Raw genomic sequence first — 16,997 nt, forward strand, 5'->3', positions numbered from 1 at the left:
TTGTTTTTTCCGAATTGGTCCGCATTCGTCCGCGTGAAATTCAGTTTTCACGAATCCCTCGGGAGTCATGGAATTTTCCGAGTTAAAGTCAATAATTTTTTTGTATTTCGCCAGAATATGGTACAATTACGTAGGTCTTTTATATTATATTTAAACACATATCCTGCCATTACAAATTAATTTACAAATTACAAATTTACAAATAATAAAAATAAAACAACGATCGAATTAATGTTAATATAAATGTCGATAAAAATGTTAATATAAATGTCACTTTTATGGTTAATGTCCCTATTTCAATTTTTCACTTATGTAATCATTGACGCTTTAGTACAACTTTTTCATTAATGAATCAAATAATGTCTTCCTAAATTTATTTACAGCTATTTTTTTATGTATTCAAGCAAGTGATTTTTTTTTTTTTTTTTTTATTGAGAAAGAATACAATAAGGAACTTAAGCTAACTTATCCTAATAACTATACAAATCATGCCCACGTGGAATGGTGGCAAGAATACTGGCTGCATTTCCGCGCTGGACAGCCAGGCTGATCCTTTGCGCAAAAAATGAGCCAGCCCTTCTCTCACTAGCAAGTGATTGAATAAAGTTACCGCCATGCAGTATACATTTTTGCTGGTAACTTTGTGCCTCTGCATAGGTATACATAGCTTGTATGTACCTGATGTTCAAATTTTTTATTGATCTATAGTTTATAAATTGTTCTGGATTTTTTTTACAAAAGTGTAGGCAATGTGTTTATACAAGGCTTATTTTATCACCATTCTAAATTTTAGTTGAATGCATTTAGTAGTTTTTGTATGAAAGAGTAACAAACATCCATATTTTCGCGCTCATAAATTTAGTAATTTAGCCATTTTTTTGTAATTTGTTTAGTGAAGTCTAAACAAATTACAAAAAAAATAGCTAAATAAAAATTGGTTGTTTTTTATATAGTTTTTAATTGTTAATAGGCATTAATTTTTTTAAGTATGTTGATGGTTACAACGAATATTTTCGAAACATAAAAAAAATATTGATATTGGTTTAAAGTTTAAAAAAATCTATCGTTGTCTTAAGAAAATTTTACTTTACCTAAAAGCTATTCCTCCCCACCTTCAGGTACAAATTCTCTAGTGAAAACCAATTTCCGCAAACTGCGGCGCCGTCAAAGTTAAGTTATTTATTTCATCTAGAAATTTCCCCACTTTATAGTTGAGGCGCCAATTGTTATCCGAGATGAAACAGAGAACCTTTTAAAGGTGATCTCACATTGTTTATAGGTACTAGGATCGTACGTACCGCACCCTAATTAATATTATACATTCCAACATGACTTTGTTTGCTTTCACGACTTAGCTACTAAACTGATTTTAAAAATTCTTCCATGAATGGAAAACTACATTATCAGCGAGTAACTCAGACTACATCCTATTTCCGTATTCCCACGGGATCGGAAATTATGCAGATGAATCTGCGAGGCATCTACTTGCAATATATTAAATTTAAATTTAATACTTTGGATCCGTCCTATTTTTAACTGATGAGAGTAAAAAAATACATTACACCATGATACATAACTAGATTAAATCTTAATGTATCAATGCGAAAGGGGAAATCATGAAATCCTGAAAACCGCTTGATGTACAAAGCTGAAATTTGGCAGGGAGATAGTTTATAGTTAGTAGGTATCCACTAAGAACGGATTTTTCAAAAGGGTCGGATTAAAGAGGTCTAAAGGCGGACGAAGTCACGGGCGTCCACGTAAAATATAAATGAATATAATAAAATACGTATACTTTCGACAAAGAAAACAAATGCTCTATTGTTATTCTTAAGTTTTAAAGTTTACGGGTGTATAAATTGCTTACGGCGTACACAATTCGAGAAATCTCCCAACATTTAATGCAATTAATTCAAACGTGCGCATGGAATAGACAAACTTAGCTCTGTCATCGCATTAGTTATCAACAAATAAGTTTCACTCCCATTCGGTGCCGACGTGGTTAGCGTTCAGAATGTGCGTTCAGCTTTGGATAATATGAAAACCGAAGTGTTAGAGGAACAAAACTGTAATTTGTTTCATTTGTTACGGCAATTTCAAGCAAATGTTCGGATGAATAAAACTTTCCGAACAGAATTTATATTTAATTATTGTTGATTAACAAACTTCTTGTTTTATTATCGGTAAAATATGTTTCTGTATTCAGTTCTGAATCTGCTTGCTTTACGTCAAGTTACTGATGTCTATAAGTTTACAATTCCCTAATCCTACTAATTATAATATTTTTTTTTAACGCGAAAGTTTGTATGGATGTTTGTTACTCTTTAACTACTGAACCGATTCGTGATGACCCTCGAGAACAATTTGTAATTTTTTTTGAATCACATTATATTTCGTATTTTTTTTTATGATTTATGACAAAAATTTAAAACTTTAACTCTAAAAATGAAGGATTTTCCATACAAACTTTCAACCCCTTCACGCACTTCTTATTTTATTTTCGCAATAAAAAGTATTTTTTAAACTTCTCCGTAATATGGTATTAAACCGTGCCAAGTTTCATTTGAATTCATTCAGTAGTTTCAACGTGATGCCCGATTATCAAAAAAACACGGACAAACAGACAGACAAATAATCAAAAAAATATATTTTGGCTTCAATATCAATTTTGGCTTCATTAATGCCCTGCAACAACAATTTACAAAATATTTTCAATGTACAGAATGTACAAAATGTACAGAATTCGTATATATAAGTAAAGATTCTAGATGGCGCTGGCGTCCGTTATGCCGCGGTAACGTTTGGTGTTACAAATGGTATAAGAAAAATCTCAAAATGCGAATAATTGTCTGAAATTCGACCAGTTTTATTATAAGTATAGATGTGTTTAATAGCCCTCTACACTCCACAGTATCATCCCTACCTACAGCAGAGGGCAATTGGAACTTAGAGCCATCCACGCTCCTTAAATGTGTCAAATGTAAAGACCAAAGTTACAAGTGGTATTAAACTTCACAAGTATCTAATACAATAAAATCCACATAAATGATTAAAATCAATTACGCTGGGAATTCATGGCCATTATTATGACAGATAGGCCATTTGGTTGGGCCCATTATCGTCGAGCGGAGTAAAGTGGTCATTTGTTGGGAACGTGCAATTAAATACAATTTATCGGTGCGCAATTGATTTTGCACGACTGTGTAAATTGACCTTTTTAGGGTTAGTCAACAAGGGACCCTCAAAAGATCCAAAAAAAATGGATACGAAAAACTAAAGTTCATCATTCCTAATGGTCCCCCAAAATATACCTTTTAATTTCATGATCCTTACCAACCCGAATTGATGCAGTGTGGTGTTCTATAGTTGCAATCGTTTGTTATTAGCAAACACAACATGTTCCACCTCGCAAAATATGCTGCTTTGGCCCTTAGAGTGAGATAAAAAGCGTGCCAAGCAAATGTTTTATCAAAAATTTACAAACCTTTCGTTACATCGAGTGAGTAGTTAGCGAACGTAGTTTTTACAGTATCGGTTACATTAATTTCTTGTTAATGGATTTGATGTCCAATTAATTTACGAAGAAGATCTATAATTATCGTATTTAACCTGTAAGTGAGGAGGGGTATTTTATACCCAACCGGTCATATTGCACATAATATTTTGATGACTGAAAATGAACGTATCTATGTTGAATACCTATGAAACTATATTGGCAGATATAACTAGTAGATATTGTAACGGCTAAAACTGCGTAGGGACTTAATTTAAATATATAAAATGAAATTTCTGGTTACTATAATTTATATCGTGGTTGTATGTTTGCTACTCTACGCTAATAGCTCGATAGAAAGTGGCTCATTAATTATGGATTTTATTCAACTAGAGATTTTTTTAATTATAAAAGCAAATAAAAAACTATGTATTGTGACATTTTTAATATTTCAATTTTTTTTTTGTTTGTATTTATTAATTATGTATTTATCTTTACAATGTCATAGGATAACTATGACATTGTAAAGATTATTATTATATTATTATTATTTGACATAAGTACTCGTACCTGCACAGATTGTAATGTTTTACTTGTTCTAATTTTTATTTTTTGATTAATCATCTGCTATTGAATTCATTTTTTTTTAAATATTGTTAATAGTATTTGTAATATAAACTGTTGTATGCCAGAAATGGCTGAATACATTAGAATGTATGTGTTCTCAGCAAATAAATAAATAAATAAATAAAGATATTGTGTAGGTACCAAATAGGCTAATTGACACTTTTTTTAAATGATCTTAAATTGTTCATTATCGTGCTATTAGATTGAAAAAAATATCATATTTTATTGAGACGTGACCATAAATGCTGTACATTTTAAAATATTTTTTGATAAACGAGCCAAAACGCTGTCGGTCATGATGATATTTTATAGTTTTATGACGTCACGTAAACACTAATCCTTATGTGTGTCAAAATTATTAATTATTAATTAGTTTGATGTTTATTCATTTAGTACATCAAATCAAATAACATTGTGAGGTCACAAAATGGACGACAGCGTTTTTAAAATTTGGAAAATAACTGTGTTAACTAATATTATAAAGCTGAAGAGTTTGTTTATTTGATTGAACGCACTAATCTCAGGAACTACTGGTCCGATTTGAAAAATTATTTTAGTGTTAGATAGCCCATTTATCGAGGAAGGCTATAGGCTATATATAATCCCCGTATTCTTACGGGAACGGGAACCACGTGGGTAAAACCGCGTGGCGTCAGCTACTATCGATATATTTCGAACCCATATTTCATGTACTATACGAAATTTATATTGTTTATGTTAAATTCTATGAGTCAAGTACTCTATTGTCCACCCCGCGACTTAAGTTTACGACTGTATCATACTAGTTTATTAACTTGTTTAATGTCAACATAATTATTTATTAACCTAATAACTGTATCATGTTAAGGAAAAATTATGTATGAAACACTTCATTTTCGAAACGATAAAAAGAAAAAGATAACATAAAAATTAATTCAGCCTTCTTACAATAGTTTCTGTATTTTTGTTTGTTGTAAAAATAATATATTTGTAACTTTTTTTTTAGTTATTGAAACATACAATGATATTAAATTACAAGCAGATGCCCCGCATGGTATTCGTTATCAATTGATGTTGCTCGATGAAATTGAAAATTTTTATTGGTAATAAAAATTTCTAAATCGGTTCTGTAGATTTAAAGTTAGAACTCAACAATCTCACAAACTCACGAACTTAACCTCTTTATAATAATCTATATTAGTATAGAGATGGGTATGTCATACCCACTTCATATCTGATGTCCAAGTAACTAATCACCTCAATAATGACGGGTTAGTTTACGAAGCAGACCTATAATTATTGGGACTTGACTGTTTAATTATTGTTACTAATCGGTATTATTGTATCGTATTTGGGCTTAGATTATACAATCAAACAATACACAAAGATTATTCGAGTATTATGTTCACATGTGTTCACAATACACAAAGATTATTCGAGTATTATGTTCACATGTGTTCACATTATGTGTGTGTAATAATCTTCTAATTCTCCTATTGTCATCATCATCATCATCATCATCATCATCATCATCTTCATCATCTTCATCATCATCATCATCATCATCATCATCATCATCATCATCATCATCATCATCATCATCATCATCATCATCATCATCATCATCATCATCATCATCATCATCATCATCATCATCATTAACGTCGATAGACGTCCATAGCTACATAAAGGCCATTGTATAGACTTCCAAACGCCGCAGATTCGAGCCGCCAGCATCCAGCGGCTCCCTGCAACCCGCTTGATATCTTCGGTCCACCTAGTTGGGGGTCGACCGACACGGCGATTTCCAATGCGGCTATAATTCTAGTTCAGTTAACATAAATCTCTATTTAATTATTTTATTGAGAAAGAATACAATAAGGTACTTAAGCTAACTTATCCTTCACCGTTTGAGACATGTGATATTTAATTTCTTAAAATAAAAATCAGACAACTGAAAAGTTGGAGGTGCATGCCCCGGATTCGTACCCACATCGTCCGGAATCGAAGGCAGAGGTCATATCCACTGGGCTATCACGGCTCTCTAGATAATGAGTACTTGTGTGAATTTCCACAAAGTATAATCCAATTCCATTCAAGTTACAATGTATAAAAGCGAGGCATCAGGCAATGTAAATAAATGTACATTTTAAAATGCAACTCCGTACGTTTCAACCGTATGTGAAGGAATCTCTTTAATATGTAAGACTTGTGTACACGGTAGAACGAATGCATCCCCTCGCTTCGGAAGCGATGTATTACAAAATTCAATAGCCGATACATGAGTACTATATGGACTGAATAAACTGAATAATATTTACCTTAGTATCTTAACGTGGGGGATATACTCGTAAGATGTTTGTTTATTTCAATTCTTTTATTTGTACAACTAAACTGGTGAAAACAAATAGGAAAATGCACACGTAAGTAGTTGGAGATAAAAAAAAGCTATACAAAACTTAACTTAAATATAACTCCTGAAATTTTGACAGCCTCCGTGGCGCAGTGGTATGCGCGGTGGATTTACAAAACGGAGGTCCTGGGTTCGATCCCCGGCTGGGCAGATTGAGATTTTCTTAATTAGTCCAGGTCTGGCTTAATATTTTCAAACATTATACTAAATGTATGTTACTAGCAGGAATCCTGAGACTTTGTTCGTCCTTAAACCTCCTTAATCTCTCTCTCTGGCTCTGTCGCCAAATTTGGACATATACTAACTATAAACTACCTCCCTGCCAAATTTCAAGAATTTGTTTGACATTTCGCTTTTATATACAGTAGAACCCGCTTAAGGCGATCAGGCTTAAAACGATTTCTCGCATAATACGTCATTTTAAGTAAGTCTTTATATTTTTCACTATCCCCCACCCATATCCCGTATAATACGCTTTCCCGTCTAAGACACGTTTTTAGTTGGGTCCCTGCGAAATCGTATAAAACGGGTCCTACTGTAGTTTGATCTTGCTTTTAACTGACAGATGTAGTACACCGTACTTTAAAAATTGTTTTGTGCAATTTTCAAACACAAAGAATCATGGTACACTGATTTATTACTCCAAAAATAATAAACTGCGGCCCTAATTAGCTGAAGTTTTATATTTTCCCGGTTTTTATGAGTTACAAGGATCCCCTTTGAATTTCGAGCCAAAACGCCGAAGCTCTTTCGGTTTTATGTAAGTTTGGGCACCAATCCATCATCCTTTCATCTCGTTCAATTTAAACAAACAAACTTCACTAAAGCAAAACTTTTTACGCAAAGGTTCGTTCTATTAATAGTCGTCTATTTTGGGCGCCATTTTTAATTTCCTATCACGAAAGTTTGGGCAATTATTTTGATTGATAGTACTCGTAGACGTTAAAGATTTCTTAAAGAAAAATCTGGTCGCGATTGTATTTTATACTTCTTTAAAAAAAAAACATTAGTATAAAAGAATTAGGTCATATCTAATGTTTTATGAGCCGTGATAGCCCAGTGGATATAACCTCTGCCTCCGATTCCGGAGGGCGTTGTTTCAGTGATATTTAATTTTTTAAAATGCACACACACAATTAAATATCACGTGTCTCAAACGGTGAAAGAAAAACATCGTGAGGAATCCTGCATACCAGAAATTTTTCTTAATTATTTGCGTGTGTGTAGTCTGCCAATCCAGATTGGGCCAGCGTGGTGGACTATTGGCCTAACCCCTATCATTCTGAGAGTGCTCATGCTCAGCAGTGAGTCGAATATACATAAGTTGAGAATGATGATTGGCTGGTGGGAGGCTTCAGCCGTGGCTACCCTGCGGACAAAGACGTGCCGCCAAGCGATTTAGCGTTCCCTACGATGTCGTGTAGAAACCGAAAGGAGTGTGGATTTCATCCTACTCCTAACAAGTTAGCCCGTTAACATCTTAGATTGCATCATTACTTACCATCAGGTGAGAATATAGTCACAGGCTAACCTGTAGAGAATAAAAAAAAAATATGATGATAATGAATGTTTTGGCACCTTTTGAAATCAAGAACAGACATTTCACTTTTATTTATCAGTTTGAATTTCATCATGTCGTACAAAATGTTTTCAGAATAGCCGTGTAAATCTAACATGGCGGTAAAAGAAATCTGTTGTGTAAGCATTTCTTTGTTCAAAGTTCTCTAACTCTAGTTGAAGGGATGATGAATCGTACACAAAGAGGTACGATCTTTTAGTGGACGAAGTGAATTACGAACAACAAATGTGTTTTACACCACAATTGTTTTCCGTTTCCTTGAAGCTTTTTAGAAGTTTCAACTGTGATTGAGAGAACGGAGTATGTGGTAGAACGTTGTTGTATCTACGTTCTACACAACCGTATGACCTTTAATATTGTTATACCTACTTTTAGAAGACTCGGAAGTGATTATAAAAAAAGAAAACTAATGTCGAATAAAGGTTATGATTTACAACATTTGTCAGGACAACTTAATTAACAAATCAAACTGTAACCAAAATAAGACCCTAAAATGGCAGAGAATGACCTTGAGTGAAGTCACGCACTTGTGAACGTTGTGTTTAGGGTTAAAAGCGCCTTTGACAGATATCTAACACTCCCCTTTTCCACTCAAGTCACTCTCCCCAATTCTAAAAAAGCCTATCCCAAGTAACCCATAAAAAATTACACAACAAGAGATGTGGACGGCTCGAACGCCACGAGCACACTAAACCCGTCCGTACCGCAAGTCGTTGCAACGCAGCGATAACACTACTTAAATATTTTTTTACCTACCTTACCACAGAACAGGGATGATGGAAGTTTTTCTTAATTGTACATAAATTAAGAGTATGTTAATAGTAAAGCAATTTTATAAAAGTAACAGGGTATCTGCGATCATTACTTTCGGAGCTACAGGGATTTAAAGGGTCAGATTTGCGGCGCTGCCACGGATCCCTGAAAAACGCCCCAGACAAAATAATACGAACTAATAACGTCGTAGGTACATAATGATCGTTAGATTTGTATGGGCGTGTAAACAAAATTATTAATATCTTTGGTATTTGTGCGTTTATGTCTATAATGCAAATATTGAAAGATGTCACATTTAATACGGAGAGCCTTGAGGATCAGGTAGACATAGAAAGAGAGAGGAGAGTTTGTCGGCCAGGTGCAACATGTTGGCCCGGAGGTTCGCGAAGTGTGGTAAGGAAGCAAAAATTACTCTATTTAAAGCATATTGCCAAACCTTCTACACCGCGAGCCTGTAGGTTAACTACACACAGAAGTGTATGGACACCCTAAGGGTGCAATATAACAATGGGTTCAGGATGCTGTTGGGGTTGCCCCGGTTTTGCTCAGCGTCAGGTATGTTTGCGCAGGAGCGGACAGACGATTTTTATGCTATAATTAGAAAACGAAAGTCATCCCTCCTAGCAAGACTGCGGGCGAGCCCCAATAGGATCTTGAACATGTTAGCAAGCAAGACTGACTCGCCGATCCTGCAGAAATTTATTTGTTTTGGTGCGGTGAGATAGTTTTTATTTTTATTTTTTTTTTTTTTTTTATTTTTTTTTTTCTTAAATGTGTAATAATATGTGTACCTACTAACATAATTTTTAAGTTAGTTTTAGCTACCTTACATTAATAATAATAATAATAATTTCTTTATTTTTGGCTACAGAGGCCCATTGGTTAGTTTGTAGATTGGTTAACCAATGGGCCTTTGTAGCCAAAAATAAAGAAATTATTATTATTATTATTAATGTAAGGTAGCTAAAACTGTATGAATTTTCATCTAATTACGATAAAAGATTTTTAATAGATTTTGAAATTTTATAATCTTATTTATGTTGCAAATATCCAAACAATCTTTGCTTTTTATGTATAAATTAGTTAACATTGACCTTATTTACCCGAATGTATTATAAAAATCAATATATTCAAACCTAATCATCATCCCCACTGACTATCTCTTATTTTGAATTGTGAATACTGAGTAGTATAGGCTATGGGGCCTTATAGATCTATGTGTACAAATTTCTTCTGCAATAGAGGTACTGACCCCCCAGGGTAGGCAGTGCTTTTTTGCAAATATGCACACCACTGATCACAACCACTTAAGACCAATAACTACTCATACTATAAAAAATAATTAACAAAAAAATAAAATTTAAACAAGTTTTTTGTTCCAGTAATGTCACCACAACAATACCATTTCGTTTGATCTCTGAATAAACTCAAAGGATCTAATTAAAATTCACTTCAAATATTATCAATATCATAAGTGTGTCGATAACAAGCACGCTAATTAGACTCCCTTTCAGCGATGCTTCCAACAAAAGAAGCCTTGTTAGGAGCGCCTGCGAGAGTTAGACATACTTCTAATGAAGGCTGAAATTTTTAAGGCTATGTTCATGCCATAGATAAGCACGGTAGCCCTATATCTGACGTCACCCAGACGTGGGCTTTTTAACTCACGATCTCGGGGGCGTTCGGACTGATACACTCAGGCAAAAACAATCCCGAACGTTCGAGTATCAGAGGACACGACCTTAGAGAGTCGGAACGGCTTCACTGATTTTAACGCAACTGGTAGGTAGAGGAAGTCATAGAGCAACATATAGGTTACTTCTTATCTCGGAAATTAATTAATTTATTTATTTATTTATTTACTTAATCAATACCTAGGAAGACATTACAGTTGCCCAATTCGTCTTCCCAGGCTATACATACATTATAATAATAGATAATTACAAACAAAATTACAAACTATAACAAAAATAACATAAAAGAGAAAAAAAAGAAAGAAAACATTAATACTTTAAATACAAAAACATTAATCAATAACAATAATATACTTAACAATTTAACAAAACATAAAAATGAAATGCCCGAGAATAATAATTTAATGGTTTTTATAAGCGTATTATACCTATGGGATATGGGTGGGGGATATTGAAAAATATAACGACTTACCTACGTAAAATGACGTAAATGTACATATTTCCTGTGAAAATTGTGAAAAACTGCATTTCACGTGAACAAATTCACTGGCGTCCGCTAGTAATTTATAAAATGAGGTAAGTCAGGCTATCGCAGGCTCTTCTTACACGGACTGTACATGTACTATGTATGGATGTTCTGGATGTTAACAAAGTTTGGAGGCAATCAAAAGTTTGTGAGTACACTGTACAATATCGTAATATCGTAAGCTTATTAGAGAGACCGACTTGTATAAGCGGCTTTGTATCCGACTTTAAGTCGATTACGAAACGAAAATAAACGTCGCAATATAATAAAAACAGAAGTTAAAAAGTTGAAGAGAATATCGGGACGGTAACTGTTTGGATTCAATTGTACATTTATACATTTACTAGCGGACGCCCGCGACTTCGTCCGCGTGAAACTCGATGTAAACTTTCTACCCCTACCCTACCCCTACCCTACCTTACCTGTTCCTGAATTTTCTTTGCTATAAACCTCACGGAGCCCGAGACCTTTCCAACGAATGCAAAACCGTGGAAATCGGTTTGTGCGTTCTGGAGTTATAGCGTCAGGAAGGAAAACCTGACTTATTTTTATATGGTATACTAGCGGACGCCCGCGACTTCATTCTCGTGGAAATCAATGTACACTTTCAAGCCCTATTTCACCACTTTAGAGTTTGAATTTTAAATTTTTTCAATGCCTGTGAAATTTTTAAACTAATAAGGAACTACAATCGTCGCTACTCGCTTCTTGTGGCTCGCACCGGCCTCTAAACGTCGAAACAATGGGTTTATGGGTTAAAAAAGTAGCAGCCACCGACCACAAGTGTCGACCACCGGCCACAAGTGGCTGTCGCGCGCTTTAGCTACTTTTGTGGCCACTTCTTGGTTCTTGTAGCGGCGTTTGTGGCTGTCGCGATACTGAAACCGATAAGATATCGTATCGTCACCGCCATTAGTAAAATGTAAGACAGGACTTATTAAAATATAGACAACATAAGGTAACTTCGTGATTTGTACTTAACTTGTTACTTGAAGGTTAACCTTTACATACTTGATCATTACGGTACAGACGTGGACATATATTTTGCTAGATATTCCTTATTTTTTTATTAAAGTTGGGACTTAACCTTAACTACTACTTTTTTTTTATTTATCTTCATCTCCGCATACTGACTGGCAGAATCTACTCTTGCAAGTGCTCTATTAAAATATTTTTAAAATTCAATATGTATTTATTTCCGTGAGCCGTGATAGCCCAATGGGTATGATGTGTTTCGATTCCTCTTCGCCCTAATCCGATATATTTTCGAAGCTTTTATTTCGGATTCGGTTGATATTTTTTTATATCCGATAGTTTCGGTTACGGAGCTCTCTAACATCCCTGGTTTCTAGTAGCCAATAGTGGAAGAGCTTCAAGAATATTTGTATTGTTATCGCCGCTCAACGACTTGCGGTACGAGGCTTCAGTATGCTCGTGCCATTCGAGCCGTCCACATCTCTTATTGTGTAATTCTTTATGTGTTACTTGGGATAGGCGGGGAGAGTGACTTGAGTGGAAAAGGGGAGTGTTAGATATCTGTCAAAGGCGCCTTTAACCCTACACACAACGTTCACAAGTGCGTGACTTCACTTAAGGTCATTCTCTGCCATTCTAGGGTCTTATTTTGGTTACAGTTTGATTTGTTAATTACGTTGTCCTGACAAATGTTGTGAATCATTATTAATGACCTTTGTTCGACATTAGATTTCTTATTTTTGTTATCACTTTTGAGTCTGCTAAAAGTATCGATTCAATCAGCCATCATTGCTCCGTGTAGTGCTACACGCGAGATTGAAAATCGGTTTTGTCGTTTCGTGCCCGTAAAACGAGCCAAGAGCAAGGCTTTATGGGGCCATTAAAAATATAAGGCGGCCCATAAAACCTTTTCCCGTTTAATATCGTTTGGACTGAAACATGAATCAATTGGGGACACGGCAATTTTTTTATTGCAAACATTCAAATTTTAAAACTGACCGCTTCTGTCGCTTGGAAATGATTTGCTGAATAAACAATAATAACTAGCCGGCGTGATAGCCCAGTGGATATAACCTCTGCCCCCGATTTTGGAGGGTGTGGGTTCTAATCTGGTTCGAGGCATGCACCTCTAACTTTTCAGTTGTGTGCATTTTAAGAAATTAAATATCACGTGTCTCAAACGGTGAAGGAAAACATCGGGAAGAAACCTGCTTAACAGAGAATTTTCTTAATTCTCTGCGTGTGTGAAGTCTGCTAATCCGCATTGGGCCAGCGTGGTGGACTTATTGGCCTAACCCCTCTCATTCTGAGAGAAGATTCAAGCTCAGCAGTGAGCCGAATATGGGTTGACGAATAGCTGCCCGACCCGGCTAACGTTGGTCTGCCCAGTGGTGTACACAAAGTTTTTGACTAGGGTATGCAGTAGTACAAATTGTACAAAATGTCATGCTCCATCTAATGAAATATAGTACGTCAAATAAATGTCAAACCGCTAGGAAAATTGTCTATTTGACCATTATAATAGAATGAATTTGGTGTCAAAGGGAACCTACTTAGTTGCGCAATTACCCCCCAGGTTCGTCCTCAGGATAGGCAATGCATTTATGCAAATGCATGTATGAAATGCACGCCTCTGGGCCGTATGACTGCCCGCGACTTCGTCCACGTAAAAGTTAGTTTTTCACAAATCAAACAGGAACTATGAATTTTACTGGGTAACAAGTAGCCTGAACAGTAGCGAGAAAGTAACACACATCCATCCATACAAATTTTCGCGTTTATTATACTAGTGGGATTATGCTAAATGGATCAGAATGTTGGGCGGTAAAAGATATGGATAGTAGGAGAATGCATGAAAACGAAATGCGTATGTTAAGATGGATGTGTGGTGTGACAAAAATAGATAAAATAAAGAATGAGTATAAGAGGAAGCCTGAAAGTGGCGCCAGTGACAGAAACTTAGACCACGGCTCTACCATGACCATTTTTGTTCCTATGCATGTCTCTATTTAGAACTGAAATATTTTTTTGATTCGTTCTTTTTAGACCCCTTTTTACGAAGTCGGGTTATACTTTTTGAACTTTTTTTTAAAGCATATTTTAAGACCGTTGATTTTTTTTAGTTATTTCAAACTCTCGAATATTATATTCAGCCAAGCGGTCCGAGATATAATAACGTTTTGTTAAAGGGAATGTGAAAATAAAAACTTTTAATAATACTCCGTACAATGCAGACTTGACAACACACACATATTAGACCCAGACACACAAAGCACTGCAATAAAGTACGTATTACACAATATGTTTGTTCGGATTAGACTCTACGATGAAGTAGTGTATTGCAGCGTAGAAAATGTTGTAGGAAATTTTTAAACATGGTAGAAATGTTAGTAGAACTTCTATTTATTATATTGGATAGAAGCAGGCGTTACTTTGCGGAAGTTTATCATGATAATATTCTCCTCCGTGAGTCGTATTCCTCATGTGTGAGGGTCGTGACTCCATCTCTAATCCTTGTCTTTAGGATGGTATGCCATTCTTTCCTATCACCGGCTACGCGAAGAGCATCATAAACTGTGGACTCGAGTGTAGTGCGGACCTGGTCGGACCAACGCATCGGGCTGCGCCCCCGCGATCTTTTTCCTTCCACCTTGCCAGTAATAACTAATTTTTGATAGTGGATCCGAGGTATACGAATTCGACAACGTCACCCAGGTCCGACAAAATACTCTCTACGACTACGCAATTGCAATTGCACGTTGTAGAGTCAACATCTCCTGAGGATGCTCCGGTTTCGGGGTGAAACGCACGTAGAGAGTATTAGTTGTCGGATGATAGCAAAATAAATAAATAATTATTTAATTCTATTTATTATGTCTAACAACTCGAGGACCTTAATGTTTTCTATTTTCAACGATTGTAATGTTAGAGACAATACTTTAAATATATTTTTTGCCCGCCATATCGCATTCAAGCTGATATATTAAATTCTATTAGTCTTTTCCACAAATCCAATTAAAGGTAAATTAGAAAATAAATTGAGAATGTAAAAAAATAACTCATAATTAAATACATTATGTTTTATTGTATTAAAGAAATAAGTGAATGTCAAATTAGCTGACAATAAAGGAACTTCATACAAACTCTCATTTTCTCGATCAAGAGATAAGATAGAATAAACCATCATTATTTGCTTATTTTAATTGCCTATTATAGGGCCAGGACCCTCTTCATAGCAGACGGGATATGAAGCTTAGATCCAACACGCAACTGCAATGTGGGTTGGGCTAAGATAAATAATATAAGTATCATAATTATCAACCCATATTCGGCTCACTGCTGAGCTCGAGTCTCCTCTCAGAATGAGAGGGGTTAGGCCAATAGTCCACCACGCTGGCCCAATGCGGATTGGCAGACTTCACACACGCAAAGAATTAAGAAAATTCTCTGGTTTGCAGGTTTCCTCACGATGTTTTTCCTTTTGAGACACGAGATATTTTGTTTCTTAAAAAAAATCACGGGTCAAGATAAGTATAATAGGGATAAAATTTTCATAAGTCCTTCTTAAGTGCCGAACACAATAGTCTGTGTAAAAGAATGAGTTCCATAATAAAATGCAAATATTTGCTCTAGTGTGTTAATATAATATGTCAGTCAGTCAGTCATACTTTAGTATATATTTCGGCTGAACAGGTGTTGTGAAAAAAAACTTAAGATTAGAAGAAAAGGCCGGTAAGCTTACGTAAATACAGCAACATCAAGATGTACTTAGCTTAAATCCAACAAACAATTTTTCCATTTCCAGAGTGCATTATCTTTAAGCACCTTTTAATCCTTTACCAACATCTTACCATTGTGAAAATAGACACATAAAATAAAGAACGTTCGAAACCGTACATTTATCTTGCCTAACGTTTTTCCGGGAGTTCGTATTACGGCTACAGATAATCCTTAGTACACAGATAATATTATTTCTACAAATATACTTACCGTCGGCGCTGTGAGGAGTTTTAATGCCTCACTCAGGTGTTTTAGCGTGAGGGTGCTGTTCTCCCCAACCTCCTCTTCCGGTCCGGGAAGGTGGACCGACGATTGTCGGGACCGAAACTCCGGCTTTTTACCGGAACCGCTGCCATTTGCAAATTGGTGCTGCGAGGAGGCGCGGCGGAATGGACACGTCATGTTCACAACTTTGTTATTTCCGGTTCAAGTCATAGCACTGTTTTGTTAACACCAGTTGTTTTGTAATTCACTTTTTGGTCTATTATTTATCTGGAAAGAAAAAAATACAGTTTAATTTTTTTATCTTTATAAATAAAAGCAAAAGGACGAAATCATTACGAAATATCAAAAACCTCCTAACATACAAAGAAGAAATTCTGGCAGGGAGGTAGTTTATAGTTATTAGACGTCTGATGAGAATGAATTTGCGACAGGGTCGGATTAAGGAGGTCTAAGGGCAAAACAATTAGTCCAGGTCTGGCTAGGGCCGTCTAGTTACCACATTACCAGCAAAGACGTACCACCGAGCGATTTAGCGTTCCGGTACTATGTCGTGTAGAAACCGAAAGGGATGTGGATTTTCATCTTTCTAACAAGTCATCCTGCTTCCATCTTAGATTGCATCATCACTTACCATCAGATTGTATTAAGGGCTAACATGTAAAAGAAAGAATAAAGATATATAGGTAAGTAATAGTATTTTATTACGTGAGTCAGAGGAATCTTCATTATAAGTGAAAACACGTCTTGCGTTAATAACCTTTCTCATTTGGGATTTGAATAATCCGAGATTAATTTCTTGTTCGCCCTTGATTGGAAAAGGTCAGGTGCCAATAGGTGTTAATAGCTGGAAACCAATAAGTGTAGGGTCAATGGACTTTATCTATGAGATAGAGTAATGTACTAAGATGGGTAGAGATATACGATCTGAAAGA

At 35.4% G+C, this 16,997-nt stretch overlaps 1 protein-coding gene across 1 annotated transcript in view; it reads right to left on the minus strand.

Annotated features, from left to right (window-relative positions):
• The window catches only part of LOC112049774 (head-specific guanylate cyclase), a 149,670-nt gene that overhangs the window by 89,237 nt on the left and 43,436 nt on the right, over positions 1–16,997 (minus strand). The window contains exon 2 of the mRNA XM_024087801.2: positions 16,051–16,332. Coding sequence (XP_023943569.2) covers positions 16,051–16,242 — 192 coding nt within the window. The 5' untranslated portion in view covers positions 16,243–16,332. The remainder of the gene's footprint in view (positions 1–16,050; positions 16,333–16,997) is intronic.

Source organism: Bicyclus anynana, chromosome 23 (assembly GCF_947172395.1).
Source record: "Bicyclus anynana chromosome 23, ilBicAnyn1.1, whole genome shotgun sequence".
NCBI classification, from domain to species: Eukaryota; Metazoa; Arthropoda; class Insecta; order Lepidoptera; family Nymphalidae; genus Bicyclus; species Bicyclus anynana.